Here is a 16,076-nt window from a genome sequence, read left to right on the forward strand (position 1 = left end):
TTCCGGTACATAGAGTATCTTCAAATCATAGGAGCGCAACACACTTCATCTCGACGTCGGTATACTCAGGGATCGACTTAACGGCGACGCAACTATTCCATAATTCGCGTATTTCAGTCTCTGTCACATGCTAGGGAAGCAGATGTTTACTTACGTTCGAGCGGGCTTTATCTCGCCAAACCACTGCAAATAGGTCTCGTTCATCTTCTCGAAATCTCCCATATCGGCCAGGAAAACATTAACCTCAACCATTTTCTCCAGGCTGGATCCGGCTGATTCTAGCACTGCTTTCAAGTTTTTGATGCATTGGTTCTAAGGTAGAGTCAGGTAAAGTCTTTCTGGATGAAGACAAAATGAGTCGCCAGATTCGTTGTTCGATAACATACTGCACGGTCCTGCACGGTCCCCGAGACAATCTTGCCGGTAGAGTCCTTCGGAAGCTGACCAGAGCAGAAGACAAAACCATTTGCAACAACTGCTTGGTTGTAGAATGGCCGAGGAGGAGGTGCCTCCTCTGTGTTGACTGCTTCGCGGCTAGAAGACATACTGGCTATGTTCCGTGAGATGATGAGAGGAAATTTACTCTGAAGCCGGTTGCCCCTATTCCGCTCTTAAGTTCGAACTGAAATCGGGTCATTGGAGTAACCCCAAGCTGAAATATACCATGATCCACAGCTGCATGAACTTCAATGAAGCCAGACGCGGAGTCGCTTTTCTGGCCACAGAGCACCACCGCGAATAGTAACTCCGAGATTGGAGAATTGTCGTCCATATTTGCACTCAAGCAATTACTTCAAGCCGCAATCATTGCCTACTACGGAATTTGGGGTCTAGTATTGTTCAGTTCTGGCTCTTCGCTCTCTCTCTCTCTTTGTTGGAGTATAGTTCCATGCGCTCTGCTTCGCTCTCGCGCACCCGATATGGCATGTGGGGCGATGGTTTCGGACTCGCCAATCCTCATTTGTTGTTGGCGAGGCTATCTATAGCGACAATTTGATACAACTTCATTATTCACTTGACAAGACCCTATGAGATTGACAACCCTTGAGTAACGTTGGGCTAAATGTAGAATTGAAAAAGGACATCAGACCTGCAAATTCTTGTCTTCAGCATCTCCTGTCTGCTCGAATTAGATCTCCGCACCGGCCCATAAAGCCTATAGCCCAACCCGGACCAACCCGCAAATGGGCTGGTCTTTGGGCCAGTCCTTGGGCCAATCGATAGGCCTTAGGCCTAGGATAAACGCCCACTGGGCTTTTATAGGGGCCCAATGGGCCTCAAACAATACAAAAATGCCAATTCTTGGCAGATTCATAAGTAATGCAGATTCTTCTAGTATTTTTGAGTATTTAAATTACCGTCTAAGACCTAAGTTGGCCGAGTCTTTATAGGAATTAAGTCAATCAATTGGTAGAATTGACTATAGACGAGATTTATAAAATCAATAAGATTAATAAGAGTAATCAACGCGATATCCAATGCTTCATATATTCTTTATTATCATCAACATACTTCCATTAAAGATACACCTACCTCTATCTACATGAAATATATATATCAACCCTTAGATATCTCCAAGCTCCCCCTTCTCATCTACCTTTCCCAGCCCAAAGTTTCTTCAGTTACAACATGGATTATGAGGGTGCACTCGCTCTAGAAGAAGCGGCTACGGATGCGTCTTGCACAGAGCTCGTACCGTGCCCGGAAAAAAAAGGCACAAGAATCCGAAAGGGTCCGCGCTGACGAGCTTAGCAGTGCTCTAGACAACGCACTGGCAACGTTTTCCACACTCCATCGGCGTATTCTGGATACCCCGCAGATCAGTAGTTCGCCGGAAATCCTTTTCCACCTGAACGACGCTGTAACAAAAATGGTTGCCATTGCATCTGACACGAACAAGGTGTTATCCTGTCCGCATGCTCTAGGGGATATCAGTCCTAGCTCTCATCAACAAGCACCCGGAACGCGGAGCCAGCCACCTACAACTGCAGTGGACGAAGAACTACACAACGAGTGGAGCTCGGAGCCTGTTTTGAATGAGGTGCTTACTCCAGGCCCGTCAATCACCGTGGACTCCGGGACCAGAACCATATTTCTACAGACCAAAACTTCCAACCAGATTCCAGTGTCAGCAAGGGTCATTCGAGCTTGCATCAAGCGTGTGGTGCCTATCTTATCCGATAGCACGGTGTATGGGAGCCAACCCCCGGCTTTGGCTCTTCCTCTTCAGTTGCTAGGTAAAGAGGCGCTAATGGTCATTTCACTGCAACGTTTGTCGATATTCCATCCTTCTGTTACTGATTTCCGGTATCCGTTCCGCTTCACTTCCCAGCAACCGCGCATGTACCGCGTTGTTGAAGGTGAGACTAAGACCATCCCAAGAGCGACAGCTCCGTTGGTGCAGCAAATCGTAAGAGGCAAAACACGGACAAGACTAGACACAAACTTCGGGCCCCTGCAAGGAGAGTGGCTAGAGGCCGTGGATGTGGAGGAATACCTGGAGGAGCGAGGAATCTATCTGCGCAACACCGCCTCGAACGACACAACACCTACAGACGACACTATGCATCAACCATTTGTCCCAGACATTGAGCAGAGCATAAATATGCTCGCCCTGCTAGGAGATGAAACAAGAGGGGAAATGACCAGGGATATAATGGGCAATACCCGGTCACAACTAGGCAGCATGGAGCAACGCCATTTTATAACTTTATCGGCCGATTTTCATGGTCATGAGCCGGCAGACTATTCAGTTTTCGGGGTTCCGGGGCCGATACGATCGCTGCCTTCTTCCAATAGCCAAATCCATCCAACCGCTATGGCTGATGTCCCCACAACTGATGCACTGAGTATCCCGCAGTCGGATTCGAATCATCAGACCGCCCAGGTTATTGCACAAGCCTCTCGAGTCACTGTCGATCTTGATAAGCTAGTGCATCTACTCGCGGAAAATGCCATGTGCATTGGCCCTGCACCAGGGATCAGGAAATCTGCTGTGGATGCCTCGATCCGGGGGTCTGTCATCTTAACATAAAAAGTATATAGAAGTCCATCACAAATTACTATTTCTATGTTTACTGCAAGTTTCTGTGTAACACAACAAGATGTATTGGTGTTTACCGTTCCTTCTGGACGCAAGGTAAGGAAGAATTCACAGGTAGTTTTACTCGAAATTATCAAAAATCGGCAAAGGGTGAACACTAGAATGCATAGAAACATCATAGTTATTGAGACTTTGCTCTTGTTAATCATTGAAGGTTGAAGGTTGAAGACCATTACTAATACAAGAATTTGTGTGGTGCCTCGGCAACAAGATAATCCGTGCCAGTGATCGCACCTCCGGGGTTACCCTCGACGCACCGGCTCAATCTAAAGGCTTGCTACGGACTCTTGACGGATTCTAGGGATTTCAGGCAGTAAGTCAAATTACTCGAGGACACAGAGCCAATTCTGCCCCTCACAATTTCCTGCACTGTGTGTGTCAATGGGCTGATATTAACTCATAGGTCAGAGTCTTCTCACCATGGCCCGCGGTATCGTGAATGCCGCCAAGTCGGCATCCAATGTCATCTCTATCAACCAGGTAGGCCATACTGACAGAAATGAGGAGATCAAACTCCAGCACCGTGCGATGGGTGCTAACCCTCTTCGCGCTCTAGAAATACTCAGTCCAGTCCACCGGCATCTGGGAGCGCCTTCGTCGCCTTCTCGCTATTGACCCTGAACGTTCCACGGGTATCCCTCTGAACTCTCAATACCGTCTCCCCACCCCGGGCTCTGTGCCCCCTCTTGCCTACGATGACCCAGTCACCCTCCCCGCGGGTGACATCGCCGACAACCCATACTGGAAGCGGGACGCCCGGAGGAGCTACCCCCAGCTGAGCACCGTGCGCCAGGCCGACGCCGTTAGTCTGCTCACAGTCGGAAGCCAGGCTGCCCCCAAGGACGAAGTTCTCAAAATCGGACAGGCTGGCGAGCAGCAGTTGATTGCTGTCAAGGAGCAGGGTGAAGAACGCGGCCTCGCGGCTCTCTTTGAGCAAGATAAGAAGAGCGTTCAGGGTGTTTTGGGTGCCAATGGCTTGCCCCCCAACCCTGCCAACATCAACCCTGTCTCGAAGCCTTCACAGTCCAAGTACGAGCTTGGTACAGAGAACGGCTACCCCGAGAAGTATGTATCTTCAATTCTCCATTCTATTGCCCATTCTATTGATCCAGGCTAACCATTGGACACAGATATCCCTGCCGCACCTTTGTTTGATTAGACCAGCACATTCTGCAAGGAAATACATTTTCATTTTAGTTTTCATTCCTTTCGAGCGGCAATTGCAAGTTCAGCATGTAGCGGCTATACACAAATACCCGAGGTGTCCACTTTTTCTTTTATTGACAATGGGCACTGGTGGAATACCATTCATACACCTAAAGCAGCTGCGCAGCACCATTAGGTGGTAGAAGTGAGTACATCGTAGTCGGGGTCTTGATTGGACCTGGCTTGCTGTCCCCGCTTGAAAGATCCCCGGAAAACGCAATCAAGTTTTGGGGTTAGATGTGGAACCAAAAGGGAAATGAGAAAATTGAAATTGTGTGAAACAGCCTTAAGACGGCCCTATGATCTGATGTGATCTTTTGTAATATATATTGTATTATAGTTATATTGTACTATGTGTCATGTATTGCGAGCTTGCCAACTTGTCAATCGCCCTTGATCTACATGCATGTCCGGATCTGGTATGGATAGTGCCGATGGTACCTTAGAGGGGAACAAATCATACAGGAGCCCGGTATTGATGGACCTTTCTAGACGACCTAGGCTAGTTTTTAAAGAAAAAAAGGTCTTGAAATTTAAATGATGTGCGATATTTCATGGTGCACCTGCATACTTCTCAAGGACCTCCAAGGGGTTCTACAAATCAATTTAGCCACAACGTAGGTTATATGAACTTACTGATGAACTTACTCATGAAATATCTCCAACATTTCTTAACATCTTGACTCTCTTGAATGTACTATGTACTAGTTATATGTAGAATATACAATTTAATCGAACTCATATGCGAGTTGACGTCATGGCCCTCCGCATCCTACACGCTGAATCATGACGACGTCACCTCGCCAAACCCTGCAGCGACGTCTTGTACTTAAAGTACTTTGGGCTCTTCTGCTTTACTTTCTCTCTACAACTCCTCATAATAACTTCAAAATGACTACCCTGCATTGTGAGTTGATATCCTTATTCTCATCATCCTATACTTGGAATCTAACAACATCTACCATATAGACCTCCCCCCTGTGAAGCCCTCCGCCATTGCGCTGGGTACAATCTTCACCCACACTGCCTCCCTGGGAATCCTAGCTCCCGTCTTCGGTGACACCTACCACCGCGCTCAAGCTGCCAACTCCAAGGAGGAATTCATCAAATCGAAGGAAGCTGCCGGCGCAGCCGCAGCCTGGGGAAGCTCCCTCGCTGGAAGTGCCGTGCAGACCTACGGTGTTGCTGCCCTGATCAATGCCACCGGCACACTGAGCTACAAGGGTGCTGCGTACCTAGGTACACTTATTTTCTTCGCAAGCTCAGCTCCAGGCGTACGTTCCCAATCAATCCTAATCAATCCTACCTTACAACCCCCTCCCTAAGCACCTCCCCTGACAAATATATACAGGTTGTGAGCCAGGTCTTCTCTGAGAAACGGCCCCTCGACACTATCGCTGTTGGTGCGGTCTCGAGAGTTTTCGAGACTGTTGGACTCAGCTTGTTCCTCACCTGGTGGGGAACACGCACTAACCCATTCGACTAAAGGAGTAAAGAGATTGTGAGATCAAAGTTCTCAGGCAAGAACTTCTGACCGGTTGTGATCAGATGTACTTCTCAAGCTTGCGCTTAAACTAGTTAATGGATATAAATGTACACGACTATGACATCGATGTTTTCCAATTTTCTTTCCTCCTTGCTTGCGGCGTGTAGTTGCTAGTTGGGTGTGAGCCTAGAGTTGGTGGTTGTAACTTCAAAGCATGGATGTAACGATAGAACACTTTTAGCTGTCCTTTGACAGTCCCTGTGCTCTGGTAGGTAGATGTAGATCCATATTTCAAGGTTATCGAGCAATTAGGTAAAAGTGAACCCACATGGATCGCCAAGTCTATTCGATAGTCCCCACGCAAGCTTTATAGTACCTTTTGTTGCATAGTTACCTAGATATATACCTAGGTAATCATATTTAGATCTAGTAAATCACTATTACTCAATAACCTACTAACTATGTTACTATATCAATAAGACACGAGTATCGGCATAGATCTACGTTCGCACGGGCCCAAGCTTGTCTTGGCTGGATTTGGTGCATATACAATGCACATACATGATAGACCTCAGATATTGAATTACACAAACTAAAAAAAACCATCCAATTTCATTCTTTTGATTTTGCTCTTATATTCGATCCATTTCAATAGCCAAATCGCCTCCCAACCAATCATGTGATCCTTCTAGGTCTAATTTGCGATAAGCTACTTTACAGATCCCCCACTAAAAACTTTCTCCGCTTAACAATCAACAACAATTTCAACAAATATCCCCAAAAAAGAAGATGATAGAGATACCAATGCCAACTCTCCCGGGTCCAGAATCGAGCCCACCCTCAAGTCCAGATGGACTCAGAATCAACGATTCCCTGGCTCCTCCCCCCGAACTCAAAACCGCAGTGACCACAGACGTCTCATTCGACGGACTCCTCAAAGAGCCATTGCTACTAAAAGAAGATCTCAAAGATGGATGCGGTGGCCAATTATGGCCAGCAGGAATGGCCTTGGCCAAATACATCCTCAGTCATCACGCCACCGATCTATCCGACAAAACAATGTGGGTGACTGACTGTCCTCTCCGAACTGGGGGGACACACATATCCATATCTTCACGTTTGGTTTCCTAATTTTCAATCTTTCTTTCCATAGCGTGGAACTCGGAGCTGGAGGTGGCCTTGTTGGACTCGCCGTGGCACGCGGATGTCACATCAAACAGCCGATTTATATCACAGACCAAGAACCTATGTTTTCCCTAATGAAGTCCAACATCCAACTAAACAATCTCGGCGCCAATGCGACTGCTGCGATACTAAACTGGGGAGAACCAATCCCCGACCAGATTCCTTCGAGACCAGATGTCATTATCGCGGCAGACTGCGTCTATTTCGAGCCGGCTTTCCCTCTCTTGATCACCACGCTCCAGGACCTCCTGGGACCGAACTCGGTTTGTTACTTTTGTTACAAGCGTCGCAGACGTGCTGATATGCGGTTCATGAAGATGGCGAAAAGGGCTTTCGAAATGGAGCAGGTCCGTGACGATCCTGGGGCTGAAACGTATAACAGAGAGAACATATTTCTCTACACGATACGTGCCAAACGTCTTGACCAGAAAAGTGACACAAGATGATGATATGTGCAATGCTAGAGAATAGATTTTATGTAGAAGAAATATGACTCCTGAATAGTACATACTGGCCCTTTAATTCAACTCACCCCCGCCTCACAACTTCAGATTGTCTCCTCTGTTTTTGGCGCCCTCGTGGACAGAGCCGCCGTCCACATTCGTCATACGGCCCTCCTTGTCAATGACCTTGACTCCTCCCTTCTTCAGGTCTGAAATCATCTGTTGCTTCTCGGCTGCCTTGCCAGTCTTTTCCTGAGTGGGCTTGCCAGCATCGGCCTTCTTTTGGGTTTGCTTATTCTGGCGTCTGTTCTTGGCCTTCTGCTCACGGGTCATCTCCTCCTTGGAGATTGACGCGCCAGTCTTGAGGACAACCTCTCCCTTAACTCGGCCTTCCTCACCGGGTGTGTAGATCTCCTGTGGTGCAAGTCCAACAGGGCCACCGGCAGCACCACCAGCCGTTGGGCGTGCCTCTTCCATCATGATTGTTGGCGCATCAGTAACGACGTTGATGCTTGCTTGGGCGACCTTGGGCTTGTAGTGCCAGTTGCATAGCGTATCCAATTGAGAGCTGACCTCGTTCCAAAGACTGGTAATCTCGGCATGTTCCCGCATCAACTTGCGGTCCTTAGTATCCACGAAGTTGGGATCATTAGCGCGAAGATGCTCGGTTTCATACATCTCGGCCAGACCCTGTTGGGGCTTGGTATCATCCAGCTCGAAGCGGGGTTTTCTTCCGGCCTGCTGACCCTCGGCGCCTGGCCGACGGCGGATGACTTCGTCGAACTCCATGGCCAGAATTCGGCGCTTGACTAGCTCTTCGATGTCCTCGGTAGTCTCGTTGGTGTTGACGGGAACAGGCTTTCCAATTCGCTCAAATTCGAGGTCTTCTTCGATGAGAGAATTGACGGGTCGCTCGACAGCTCTGGCCTCACCAGTATACATCCATTCTTTCTTGGCCACATTGGCAGACTCCAAGCGACGAATTTCATCTGCGATCCGCGCCCTCTGCTTCTCATGTGTTGAGCGTGGAGCAGTGGGGTCTGCAGATCCATCAAGATCCTCATCTTCTTCGGCGGAGTCCGCATCGGCATCGTCAAACAAGTCTCGTCGAACGTCATCCATAGCGCGTTTGACATCACTCTCATCAACTGCCGGTTCATCAGGTTGGGTTTTCGGGAGGGCGCGGTGTTTCTTGTTGGAAGCTTTGCGGGGTGGAGGCGCGAAGAAATCGGCGTATTTGATATCACTGGTGTTTACCCAGGCAGTGGCTTCATCGTCTTCCATGTCTGCGGCGTCTTCATCGTCGGAATCGGAATCGCCGTGGAGATCGGCATTACCGAAAGTCGGCCCCTCCTCCTCACTATCATCATCCATGCTTTCGTCTTCCTTTTCTGTTGGGCGCGAATTCTTCGATTTATCAGCACGAATGGTCGCAGCGTTTCCAGCCATCAACGGGTTCGAATGCCAGTCGAGATCCTCCTCGTCGCTGTCCTCATTCTGCTCGGGTCCTCCTGTGGTATCCTGTCTCTCCAAAGCCTCAGACTGTTTGTTGAAGTCATCGATAGAGAAGAATCCGTCGTTCAGTCCAAATTTATCCTCGACAAATACTTCGGGCTCTCCTTCGGCGGAGCCAACTGAGGAATTATCATCGTCCATGTCTTCAATGTCTTCCATCTCATCGTCAGATCCCATATCGACCTCTTGCTCAGATTCTTCGTCGAGATCATCTTCGGCGCCTGAGCCCTCGGAGAGATCTTCAAGCATGCTCTCGTGGCTGTCGCTGTCGCTTTGCGCACCCTCGGGGTCAGAGATATCCTCCAGCTGCTCGGAGTCAGCCGACTCCATGTAGCCGCCATGTTGGGCAATCAATGTGATATCGCGTTCAATCTCGTCGCCAGTCGACTCGAGAATCCGTGTTGCTTGCTCCCATATTTGATTCGAGGTGAAACCGTCCACATAGAGGTTCTTCAATTGGAGCTGGGTGACTGAATCCGATTCGAGGTCTGACCGTTTGCGCTTTTTGTTGAGTTGCTTACGGGTGGTCTGGGCGTCCACAACAGAGCCGGCGAGGGAGTCCAGGATATGCTTTGCAGAGTCCACGACGGTCGTATGTAAATCGTTCGTGGGACGGAGGAACCCCCATGGTGAGGACAGAGCGGACGAGAGAGCCATCTGTTCGGAGGATTTGGCGGTATTAACCGATACGGACTTAGATTTGGACTGCCCTTTCGCCATTGTGAAAAGAACCAGGCAATTTGTTGGAATACCAAGAGTCTCGAGAAGCGGAAAGCGCAATAGAAAAAATTATCGCCGGGCGGACGGTCAATAGCCAATCACATTGCTAGTTGATAAGATAAGGATCGCCAGTATATCGCGAGGTCGACTATTCCAACATCATCCAACTAAAACACCTACTATTACTCTCTATACTGATTTACTATGGCTTCCTTCTGATGGAATCTCCTCATGTTCTATAGAAATAACAAAAACTGCAATTTTTGAACGAAAAGTATAGGAAATCACTCAAATATACCACCCAGGTCCAAGAATTTATAGCTTCTATGTATAGGACTTGGTCAATTTTCCCCCATTCTCTTTTGCTCTCTTCTAACAAACGAAAGAGAATTGACATAGCATGCTACTCCTACAGAAATCGAATATGAAAAACGAAGTTTGAATTGTTGTAGGTCAACAACGCCACCAATACCTAATGACGCCAAACTTCTGTCATGCACATATTACCTCGACGGCAAACGTGACACAGAGGCATTTCAGATATGGATATCAAAACAGGAGAGAGAAGTATTATCTAGGCAAGAAATAACTAATCCGATTGGACTTACAAATCGCCCCTAGAATGGGTAACCTGTGGCTAAAACAACGAAGCATCGAATAGTCCGACGTGTTTGATTAAACCACCGCCACAGAAAAGGTCTAGAACAAAGATGATCTGGGTAGCTCATAACTTGTAAGTTGTATATTGCCTCATATAGGCAAAGTTGGGAGAGGTGGAAGGTAAGTAGACTATCATAGTGACATTGATGGCTTTGCTTTGGTTTTTGGTGGCCATATACCATTTGTCTTACTTAAATAGTGGTTTCCTACATGGATCTCTGTGCCATATCCACAAATTTACACAAGTCATCTATATCCATCACTCTTGGCCATATTCACGCCCTAGTCTGCCAATATGCCTGTTTCCCAGTATGTCGAACGAGAGGCCAGTGGGTCTAAATCCCAGTTTGCGCCAGGTAAGTAAGTGGTGTTTTGTCTATGAATTGATTTCTAACACGACACTTCCTCGTATAGGCCACAAGATTCCTGTTCAACACTTGAAAAAGCCAGGCCTGCAGTCTGATATGGGAGAGCCCAAGCCTGTGTCTAATCATATTCCTACTGAGGATTACGGTTATCAGATCTACAAAGCTGCTGGCAAGCTCGAAGGAAAGAGAGCAATCATCACCGGTGGTGATTCGGGAATTGGCCGGGCAGTTGCAATCTTGTTTGCAATGGAGGGTGCCTCAAGTGTCATCGTCCATTTGCCAGAAGAAGAGTCGGATGCCCAGGAGACAAAAAAGAGAGTCGAACAATATGGACAGCAGTGCCATAGTCTCGCTCTTGATATTCGCAAGAAGGAGAATTGTCAAAAGATCATCAATTTGACCTTGGAAAAGCTGGGTCGCATTGACATTCTTGTGAACAACGCGGCGTTCCAAGACATGCTGAGCGATATCAGCGAGCTCGAGGAGTGAGTTGCCCCTACATAATTATTGCTCTCGGCCAATACATCTACTAACGTAACAAAAGAACCCAGTGGGAGAAGACATTTGACACCAACATTCATTCCTTCTTCTATCTTTCCAAGTATGCTCTTCCTCACATGAAGACGGGATCTACTATCATCAATTGCGCTTCCGTCAATCCGTATATTGGCCGAGGTGATCTCCTGGATTACACCTCGACTAAAGGAGCAATTGTCGCATTTACTCGCGGTTTGTCAAACCAGCAGTTGAAGAAGGGCATTCGGGTCAATTGCGTTTGTCCGGGTCCAAGTAGGTCCTCCATATCCCTATTCCAAGTCAAATGCTAACAAGACAAGTCTGGACGCCCCTGATTCCCGCAACAATGCAAACTGAGGCCATGGAACAGTTCCATACAGTGCCGATTGGTCGACCCGGTCAACCTAGCGAGGTCGCAACATGTTTCGTTTTCCTCGCCAGCCAGGACAGCAGCTATATTTCCGGACAGTGTTTGCACCCTAACGGAGGTATGATGGTCAATGGATAGGGGGAGCTGGGGAATCTTCCAAGGAATCAAGAATGCTGCACCAATGTTTTTAAAAAAACTGTATAGGTCGGAATTCACAGCATTTAAAACAACCTGATAGTTCCTGGCTCCTCATACCCCTACTAATCTACGCTGAGTACGTACACCGATCACCGCACCGTCTTCTCGAACTATATACTGGCTGTTACGGGGGGAAGAAAGCAGAGGAAGACTTATGATCTAATTACAACTAGTAACCTAGGGTTTATATAGTTACCCTGGTAAAACCATCTAAATAATACTTTGTCTATAGCAAATAAGTAACTATATATAGGATAATTAGTTTCCGACCTTTAGCCGGCATACGCCTTCGTAGGGTTTTTTAGGGTCTCTATTTAGCTCCAGGTTGAAGGTTATGTATATTAGAGAGGTTAGAGTAATCGGCTAAGTTATAGCGTATATCTAAAAAGCCCTAATAGAATATAAGCTTATTAATAAAATCATATTAACATTTTTATCTCCAGGGCTATAGGCTCGAAGTAGTAACCCTTTCCCCTCCTATTATAATCATATTTAAACAGAGGTTAAACGAGGTGAGCGAGTAAGTAAATCGTCCACTCTAGTATGTCGTAGTCTCTTTCGTGCCCGCATTCTACTTTCTGGTTACTTTGAACATGACCTCTACAGCGCACACGAACAGTCTCGGCACAGCCCTCCAAGTCCTTGCCTGTGCGGCATAGGGGTGCCTTCCAATTGAATAAATAAACCACCATAGATGGTGCCATGCATGCAGTATCTGGTATCTTAGTGTCGCTTGTTGGGATTGTGACTGTACACAACCACTCGAGTTGAATCACTCTGCTTCATCACCTTCCTCCTTGGTGTCTTCAACACCAGGTGCATTGGCAACAATCTTCTGGACAGCATCCACAGTCGCGTCTGGGCCACCGGCCTCGCGAAGCAAGACCTTACCCTTCTTATCCACGGCAAATACACCTCGCGTTGTACCCTTGGGAGATTTCTTGAACCCAATAGCTGCAATAAGAGTAGCCTTGGGGTCACACATGAGAGGGTAAGGTAGGTTTTGTCTGGTCTTGAACGTGGTGTTGGCCTTGGGGGAATCTCCTGAAAGACCATAGATAGAAAGACCAGTAGAAGTCAGGTGAGTGTGGTTGTCACGGAACAAGCAAGCTTGCTTGGTACCTGGATGGAGCGGTGTAAGCAGTCTGCTGGGAGTAGAATGATTGCAAATTATGACAAGAACACAGCCCGGTCCTCTTAAGAGAAGCACCCAGAATGACACGGGGACTTACAGCCAGGTGTTGAGGCTTTGGGGTATGTAAAGAAAACCACGCCTGATTTGCTCTCCTCAAGGAGCTGCTTCAAAGTTGTTTTTTCACCCTCGTTGGTCTCAAACTCGCCACCGAAAGCTTCTATGTCGATTGTATCATCCACCTCAGGGACCTTTGGCGCGGGGCCTTTTTCAATATCATTATCGATAGCATCTGCGTCTTGTTTGGGCTTGGGAGCTGGTTTGGTCTTTTTCTCTGCGACGGGGGGTGGGGCTGGCGCCTTGCGTTTCCTGAGTTCAACCATGATGTGGGGAAAAGGAGAAAATGTAAAGGACCGGGAGAGGTATATGTATTGAGTGGAGTTTAACAGGACGTTCTGGAACATATCAGCTGCATATGTGCCCGTTGCAGCTGCCCCGTTGATTATATAAGCATCTGGGCAGAAACCGGGAAAACCCGGTGGGACTGTGGCGTTAAGCTGCTGTGGCGTTCCGGACACGCCCTGGCCCTGACCCGAAGGGAAAAAAAAAATAAAAAAGGATTTTCCCCTCAGACGGTAGATCGTTAAAATCCACTCTTCTCCATTTTCTTCTACCTGACTTGCTCATATTTGCCTCCCGATTCCTTCTAGACTTGGACTTAAATCACCTTCTACAACACCTTCTTCACATATCTCTCACTTTCAACTTGAACCAGTCTTACCTCTCTACCTCGGCTTCATCAACACTACCAATTCCATCTCATCCTATCCGCCACATCGCTTGTCAAGGCTGTTCTTCCCTATCCTAAGATCACGCGACCCAACGGCATCGTTGAGGTGACCACTATGAAGGTCTTCTCTTCCGGGTGCACGTTCGACTACTCGTGGGACGAAGTATCAACGGCGAACTGGCGCAAATACTGTCCTTGGAATGATAAGTCTACACACGTCGTGGGCGTAGACACGCTCTCTCGGACCGTCGACCCGAGCACTGGCATTGTGAGTCATTCAACCTCGAACCAGAATTCTCAAAGTACTCCTGAATTCTTTGTACTAACCTTCTGCCTTTTAGTTGCGAACCGAGCGCCTTATCACGTGCGATCAATCTGTACCAAAATGGGTACTCTCGATTCTCGGTGGAACGAATACATCTCACGTCTACGAAGTCTCTTATGTCGATCCGGTCGCAAAGAAGGTGACCATGTGCTCCACCAATCTGACATGGTCGAACGTCCTCAGCGTCCGTGAGACTGTTATCTACCGCCAGTCCTCCCTCAGCCCAACCACCACAACTGAATTTAGCCAAGAAGCAAAAATCACTGCTCTCTGCGGTGGATGGCAAAAGATTAAGAACAAGGTCGAAGAGGCAAGCGTGGATCGGTTCCGTGAAAATGCCAAGATTGGCCGCGAAGGATTCGAAACCGTACTGGAGATGAGCCGCCGCGTCTTCGGCGAACAACGCGAACTTGAAAAGCAAAGCCTCCACAGTAATGAGCGTCCCATACTCTCGACATAATTTCCGCGACCTTTTCCCAACATCATATTCCATGTTTTCCCCACTCAGCATTCAACATCAAGCGACTGCATATCCCGGCGTCTGTTTTATATATTCGAGCATGTGGCGCTAAGCGGAGTTCTTTGTCTTAACCTGTCTCTTTTTCCAATTCTCGACTCTTTCAATCTTCTCATGAATACCACCTCTCGCCTCACGAAGCCGCACGGCCAAGAAAAGTTCTGGATTATGTTATTTTGAGCGAGTTGCCTTTTAATATCCTGCTTTTTGTACTGAGTAGCCCCGATCAAGAAGGCGGCACAGATGTATTATTAGAATCTTTCAAATTTAGACCTGAAATTCTATTATCGTACAACATTCAGCTCGATAAACTCGTATCTCATAAAAACCCAACCATATGTCCTGTCAAAAACTGACGCATGAATACCATACCCAAATATATAGCAGCTAAACCTTGCTGCTATCCCAATAAACCGCCAAGCACCACCCGACTGACCCCGGCAACTTCACTTTTGACAGTATTTCGGCTCGCGTCTTCGAACTCACGCACTGCGCCGGCCACCATGATCTTTCGTAACTTGGCATCTGCCTTGGAAAATGTCTCGCCCAGTGCCACTGTGCAGACAGCTGGAGATGATACTAGAGCGGCGAGCCTGCTATAAGTGTCAATTAAGACATCACAAAGTGTTGCAAATGTCTCAAAGAAGTCCGGCTCGAATGGCAACGATGGCGTGAGAAGATAAGTGTATTCTTCACCAGGATGAAGATCCGAAGACTCTGTGAGCGGGAAGGAGGTGACCGAGGCAGAGGAAGACGAGCCGAGATTCCCTGCCGTGTTCTTCAAGTCTGATGGATCACTGGACTGCATTGGAAGTCCGATCTCGTTTGCAGAACTAGCGCGTCGGGTCTTGGTACCTGCATGTGTCGCCCGCTTAAACATTTGTGGTATGCGGGCCCTTGCAAGACTTGACGAGGAGCTGCCGTCTGGGGGTGCACTGACTGGAATGCTTCGAACTCCAGTAGTAAAGCATTCAGGGCACGCACATATTCAAATGGCGTGGAATTAACGTCAAGTATTGTTGGCAATGACAAGCCTAGAAGCAAATAATTGATGGCGCGGCGAGAAAGTTTCCGGGCTTCAAAGTATGGCAGGCGAGCGATGTCAGCCCGGGAGAAATGCACAGTATTAAACCAATAAACTCGTCCTTCATGACTATACGTAGCGCAGTATGAATTAGTAGTGCTCAGGTCTGACTGGGGCTGCGATCCACTTACGCCTTTCTTAAATAGTCCAGAGTCGATATCCGTTTCGCGGCCATTTCATGGATGTGTTGATAGATTGCGCCGGCACTTTGCGGGCCTAGAAGGCCCCCTCCGCTGACAACTGGAGGCGGGATTCCATATGCCCCTTCATGTCCGCTACCGGACTTGGCTGTGTCCCGCCGCGTGATGCCTGGGGCAAATGTAGAGGGAATCATTGGCGTTGGTGGGCAATATCGGAGCGGAAGAACGAAGGTGGACAGGGGTCGCAGGACACGGCGGAGGTATCAGAAAAGGCGAGAGAGCAAGAAGCCCGATGTACCAGACTGATAGGGGAATAGG

General features: G+C 47.9%; 10 protein-coding genes across 10 annotated transcripts; 6 read left to right on the forward strand and 4 right to left on the reverse strand.

Annotated features, from left to right (window-relative positions):
• Positions 1-25: 25 nt before the first annotated feature.
• On the reverse strand, positions 26-545 carry N7516_005802 (uncharacterized protein; the record flags this gene model as incomplete). The annotated part of the gene is made up of 3 exons (XM_057218522.1): positions 26-92; positions 155-312; positions 387-545. 3 exons carry the CDS (start codon positions 543-545, stop codon positions 26-28), a joined length of 384 nt encoding a protein of 127 aa, XP_057072613.1.
• Positions 546-1,672: 1,127 nt separating this feature from the next.
• N7516_005803 (uncharacterized protein) lies at positions 1,673-3,034 on the forward strand (the record flags this gene model as incomplete). Its single annotated transcript, XM_057218523.1, has 1 exon — positions 1,673-3,034. One exon carries the CDS (start codon positions 1,673-1,675, stop codon positions 3,032-3,034), a length of 1,362 nt encoding a protein of 453 aa, XP_057072614.1.
• Positions 3,035-3,523: 489 nt separating this feature from the next.
• Positions 3,524-4,258, forward strand: N7516_005804 (uncharacterized protein; the record flags this gene model as incomplete). The annotated part of the gene is made up of 3 exons (XM_057218524.1): positions 3,524-3,583; positions 3,660-4,168; positions 4,234-4,258. The coding sequence occupies 3 exons, from the start codon at positions 3,524-3,526 to the stop codon at positions 4,256-4,258; spliced, it is 594 nt and encodes a 197-aa protein (XP_057072615.1).
• Positions 4,259-5,200: 942 nt separating this feature from the next.
• N7516_005805 (DUF1761 domain-containing protein) lies at positions 5,201-5,795 on the forward strand (the record flags this gene model as incomplete). Its single annotated transcript, XM_057218525.1, has 3 exons — positions 5,201-5,216; positions 5,279-5,583; positions 5,661-5,795. The coding sequence occupies 3 exons, from the start codon at positions 5,201-5,203 to the stop codon at positions 5,793-5,795; spliced, it is 456 nt and encodes a 151-aa protein (XP_057072616.1).
• Positions 5,796-6,584: 789 nt separating this feature from the next.
• N7516_005806 (uncharacterized protein) lies at positions 6,585-7,426 on the forward strand (the record flags this gene model as incomplete). The annotated part of the gene is made up of 2 exons (XM_057218526.1): positions 6,585-6,856; positions 6,949-7,426. The coding sequence occupies 2 exons, from the start codon at positions 6,585-6,587 to the stop codon at positions 7,424-7,426; spliced, it is 750 nt and encodes a 249-aa protein (XP_057072617.1).
• Positions 7,427-7,519: 93 nt separating this feature from the next.
• N7516_005807 (rRNA-processing protein MPP10) lies at positions 7,520-9,658 on the reverse strand (the record flags this gene model as incomplete). Its single annotated transcript, XM_057218527.1, has 1 exon — positions 7,520-9,658. One exon carries the CDS (start codon positions 9,656-9,658, stop codon positions 7,520-7,522), a length of 2,139 nt encoding a protein of 712 aa, XP_057072618.1.
• Positions 9,659-10,613: 955 nt separating this feature from the next.
• On the forward strand, positions 10,614-11,710 carry N7516_005808 (oxidoreductase, short-chain dehydrogenase/reductase family; the record flags this gene model as incomplete). Its single annotated transcript, XM_057218528.1, has 4 exons — positions 10,614-10,674; positions 10,733-11,171; positions 11,231-11,475; positions 11,523-11,710. 4 exons carry the CDS (start codon positions 10,614-10,616, stop codon positions 11,708-11,710), a joined length of 933 nt encoding a protein of 310 aa, XP_057072619.1.
• An 832-nt stretch (positions 11,711-12,542) lies between these two features.
• N7516_005809 (thioredoxin peroxidase DOT5) lies at positions 12,543-13,285 on the reverse strand (the record flags this gene model as incomplete). The annotated part of the gene is made up of 2 exons (XM_057218529.1): positions 12,543-12,892; positions 13,003-13,285. The coding sequence occupies 2 exons, from the start codon at positions 13,283-13,285 to the stop codon at positions 12,543-12,545; spliced, it is 633 nt and encodes a 210-aa protein (XP_057072620.1).
• Positions 13,286-13,807: 522 nt separating this feature from the next.
• Positions 13,808-14,477, forward strand: N7516_005810 (putative mitochondrial protein sorting (Msf1); the record flags this gene model as incomplete). Its single annotated transcript, XM_057218530.1, has 2 exons — positions 13,808-13,960; positions 14,034-14,477. The coding sequence occupies 2 exons, from the start codon at positions 13,808-13,810 to the stop codon at positions 14,475-14,477; spliced, it is 597 nt and encodes a 198-aa protein (XP_057072621.1).
• Positions 14,478-14,934: 457 nt separating this feature from the next.
• N7516_005811 (uncharacterized protein) lies at positions 14,935-15,952 on the reverse strand (the record flags this gene model as incomplete). Its single annotated transcript, XM_057218531.1, has 3 exons — positions 14,935-15,367; positions 15,475-15,687; positions 15,750-15,952. 3 exons carry the CDS (start codon positions 15,950-15,952, stop codon positions 14,935-14,937), a joined length of 849 nt encoding a protein of 282 aa, XP_057072622.1.
• Between the last annotated feature and the right edge of the window lie 124 nt (positions 15,953-16,076).

The sequence above is a fragment of the Penicillium verrucosum genome (genome assembly GCF_028828655.1).
Source record: "Penicillium verrucosum strain IBT 35672 chromosome Unknown utg000002l_segment0_segment0, whole genome shotgun sequence".
NCBI classification, from domain to species: Eukaryota; Fungi; Ascomycota; class Eurotiomycetes; order Eurotiales; family Aspergillaceae; genus Penicillium; species Penicillium verrucosum.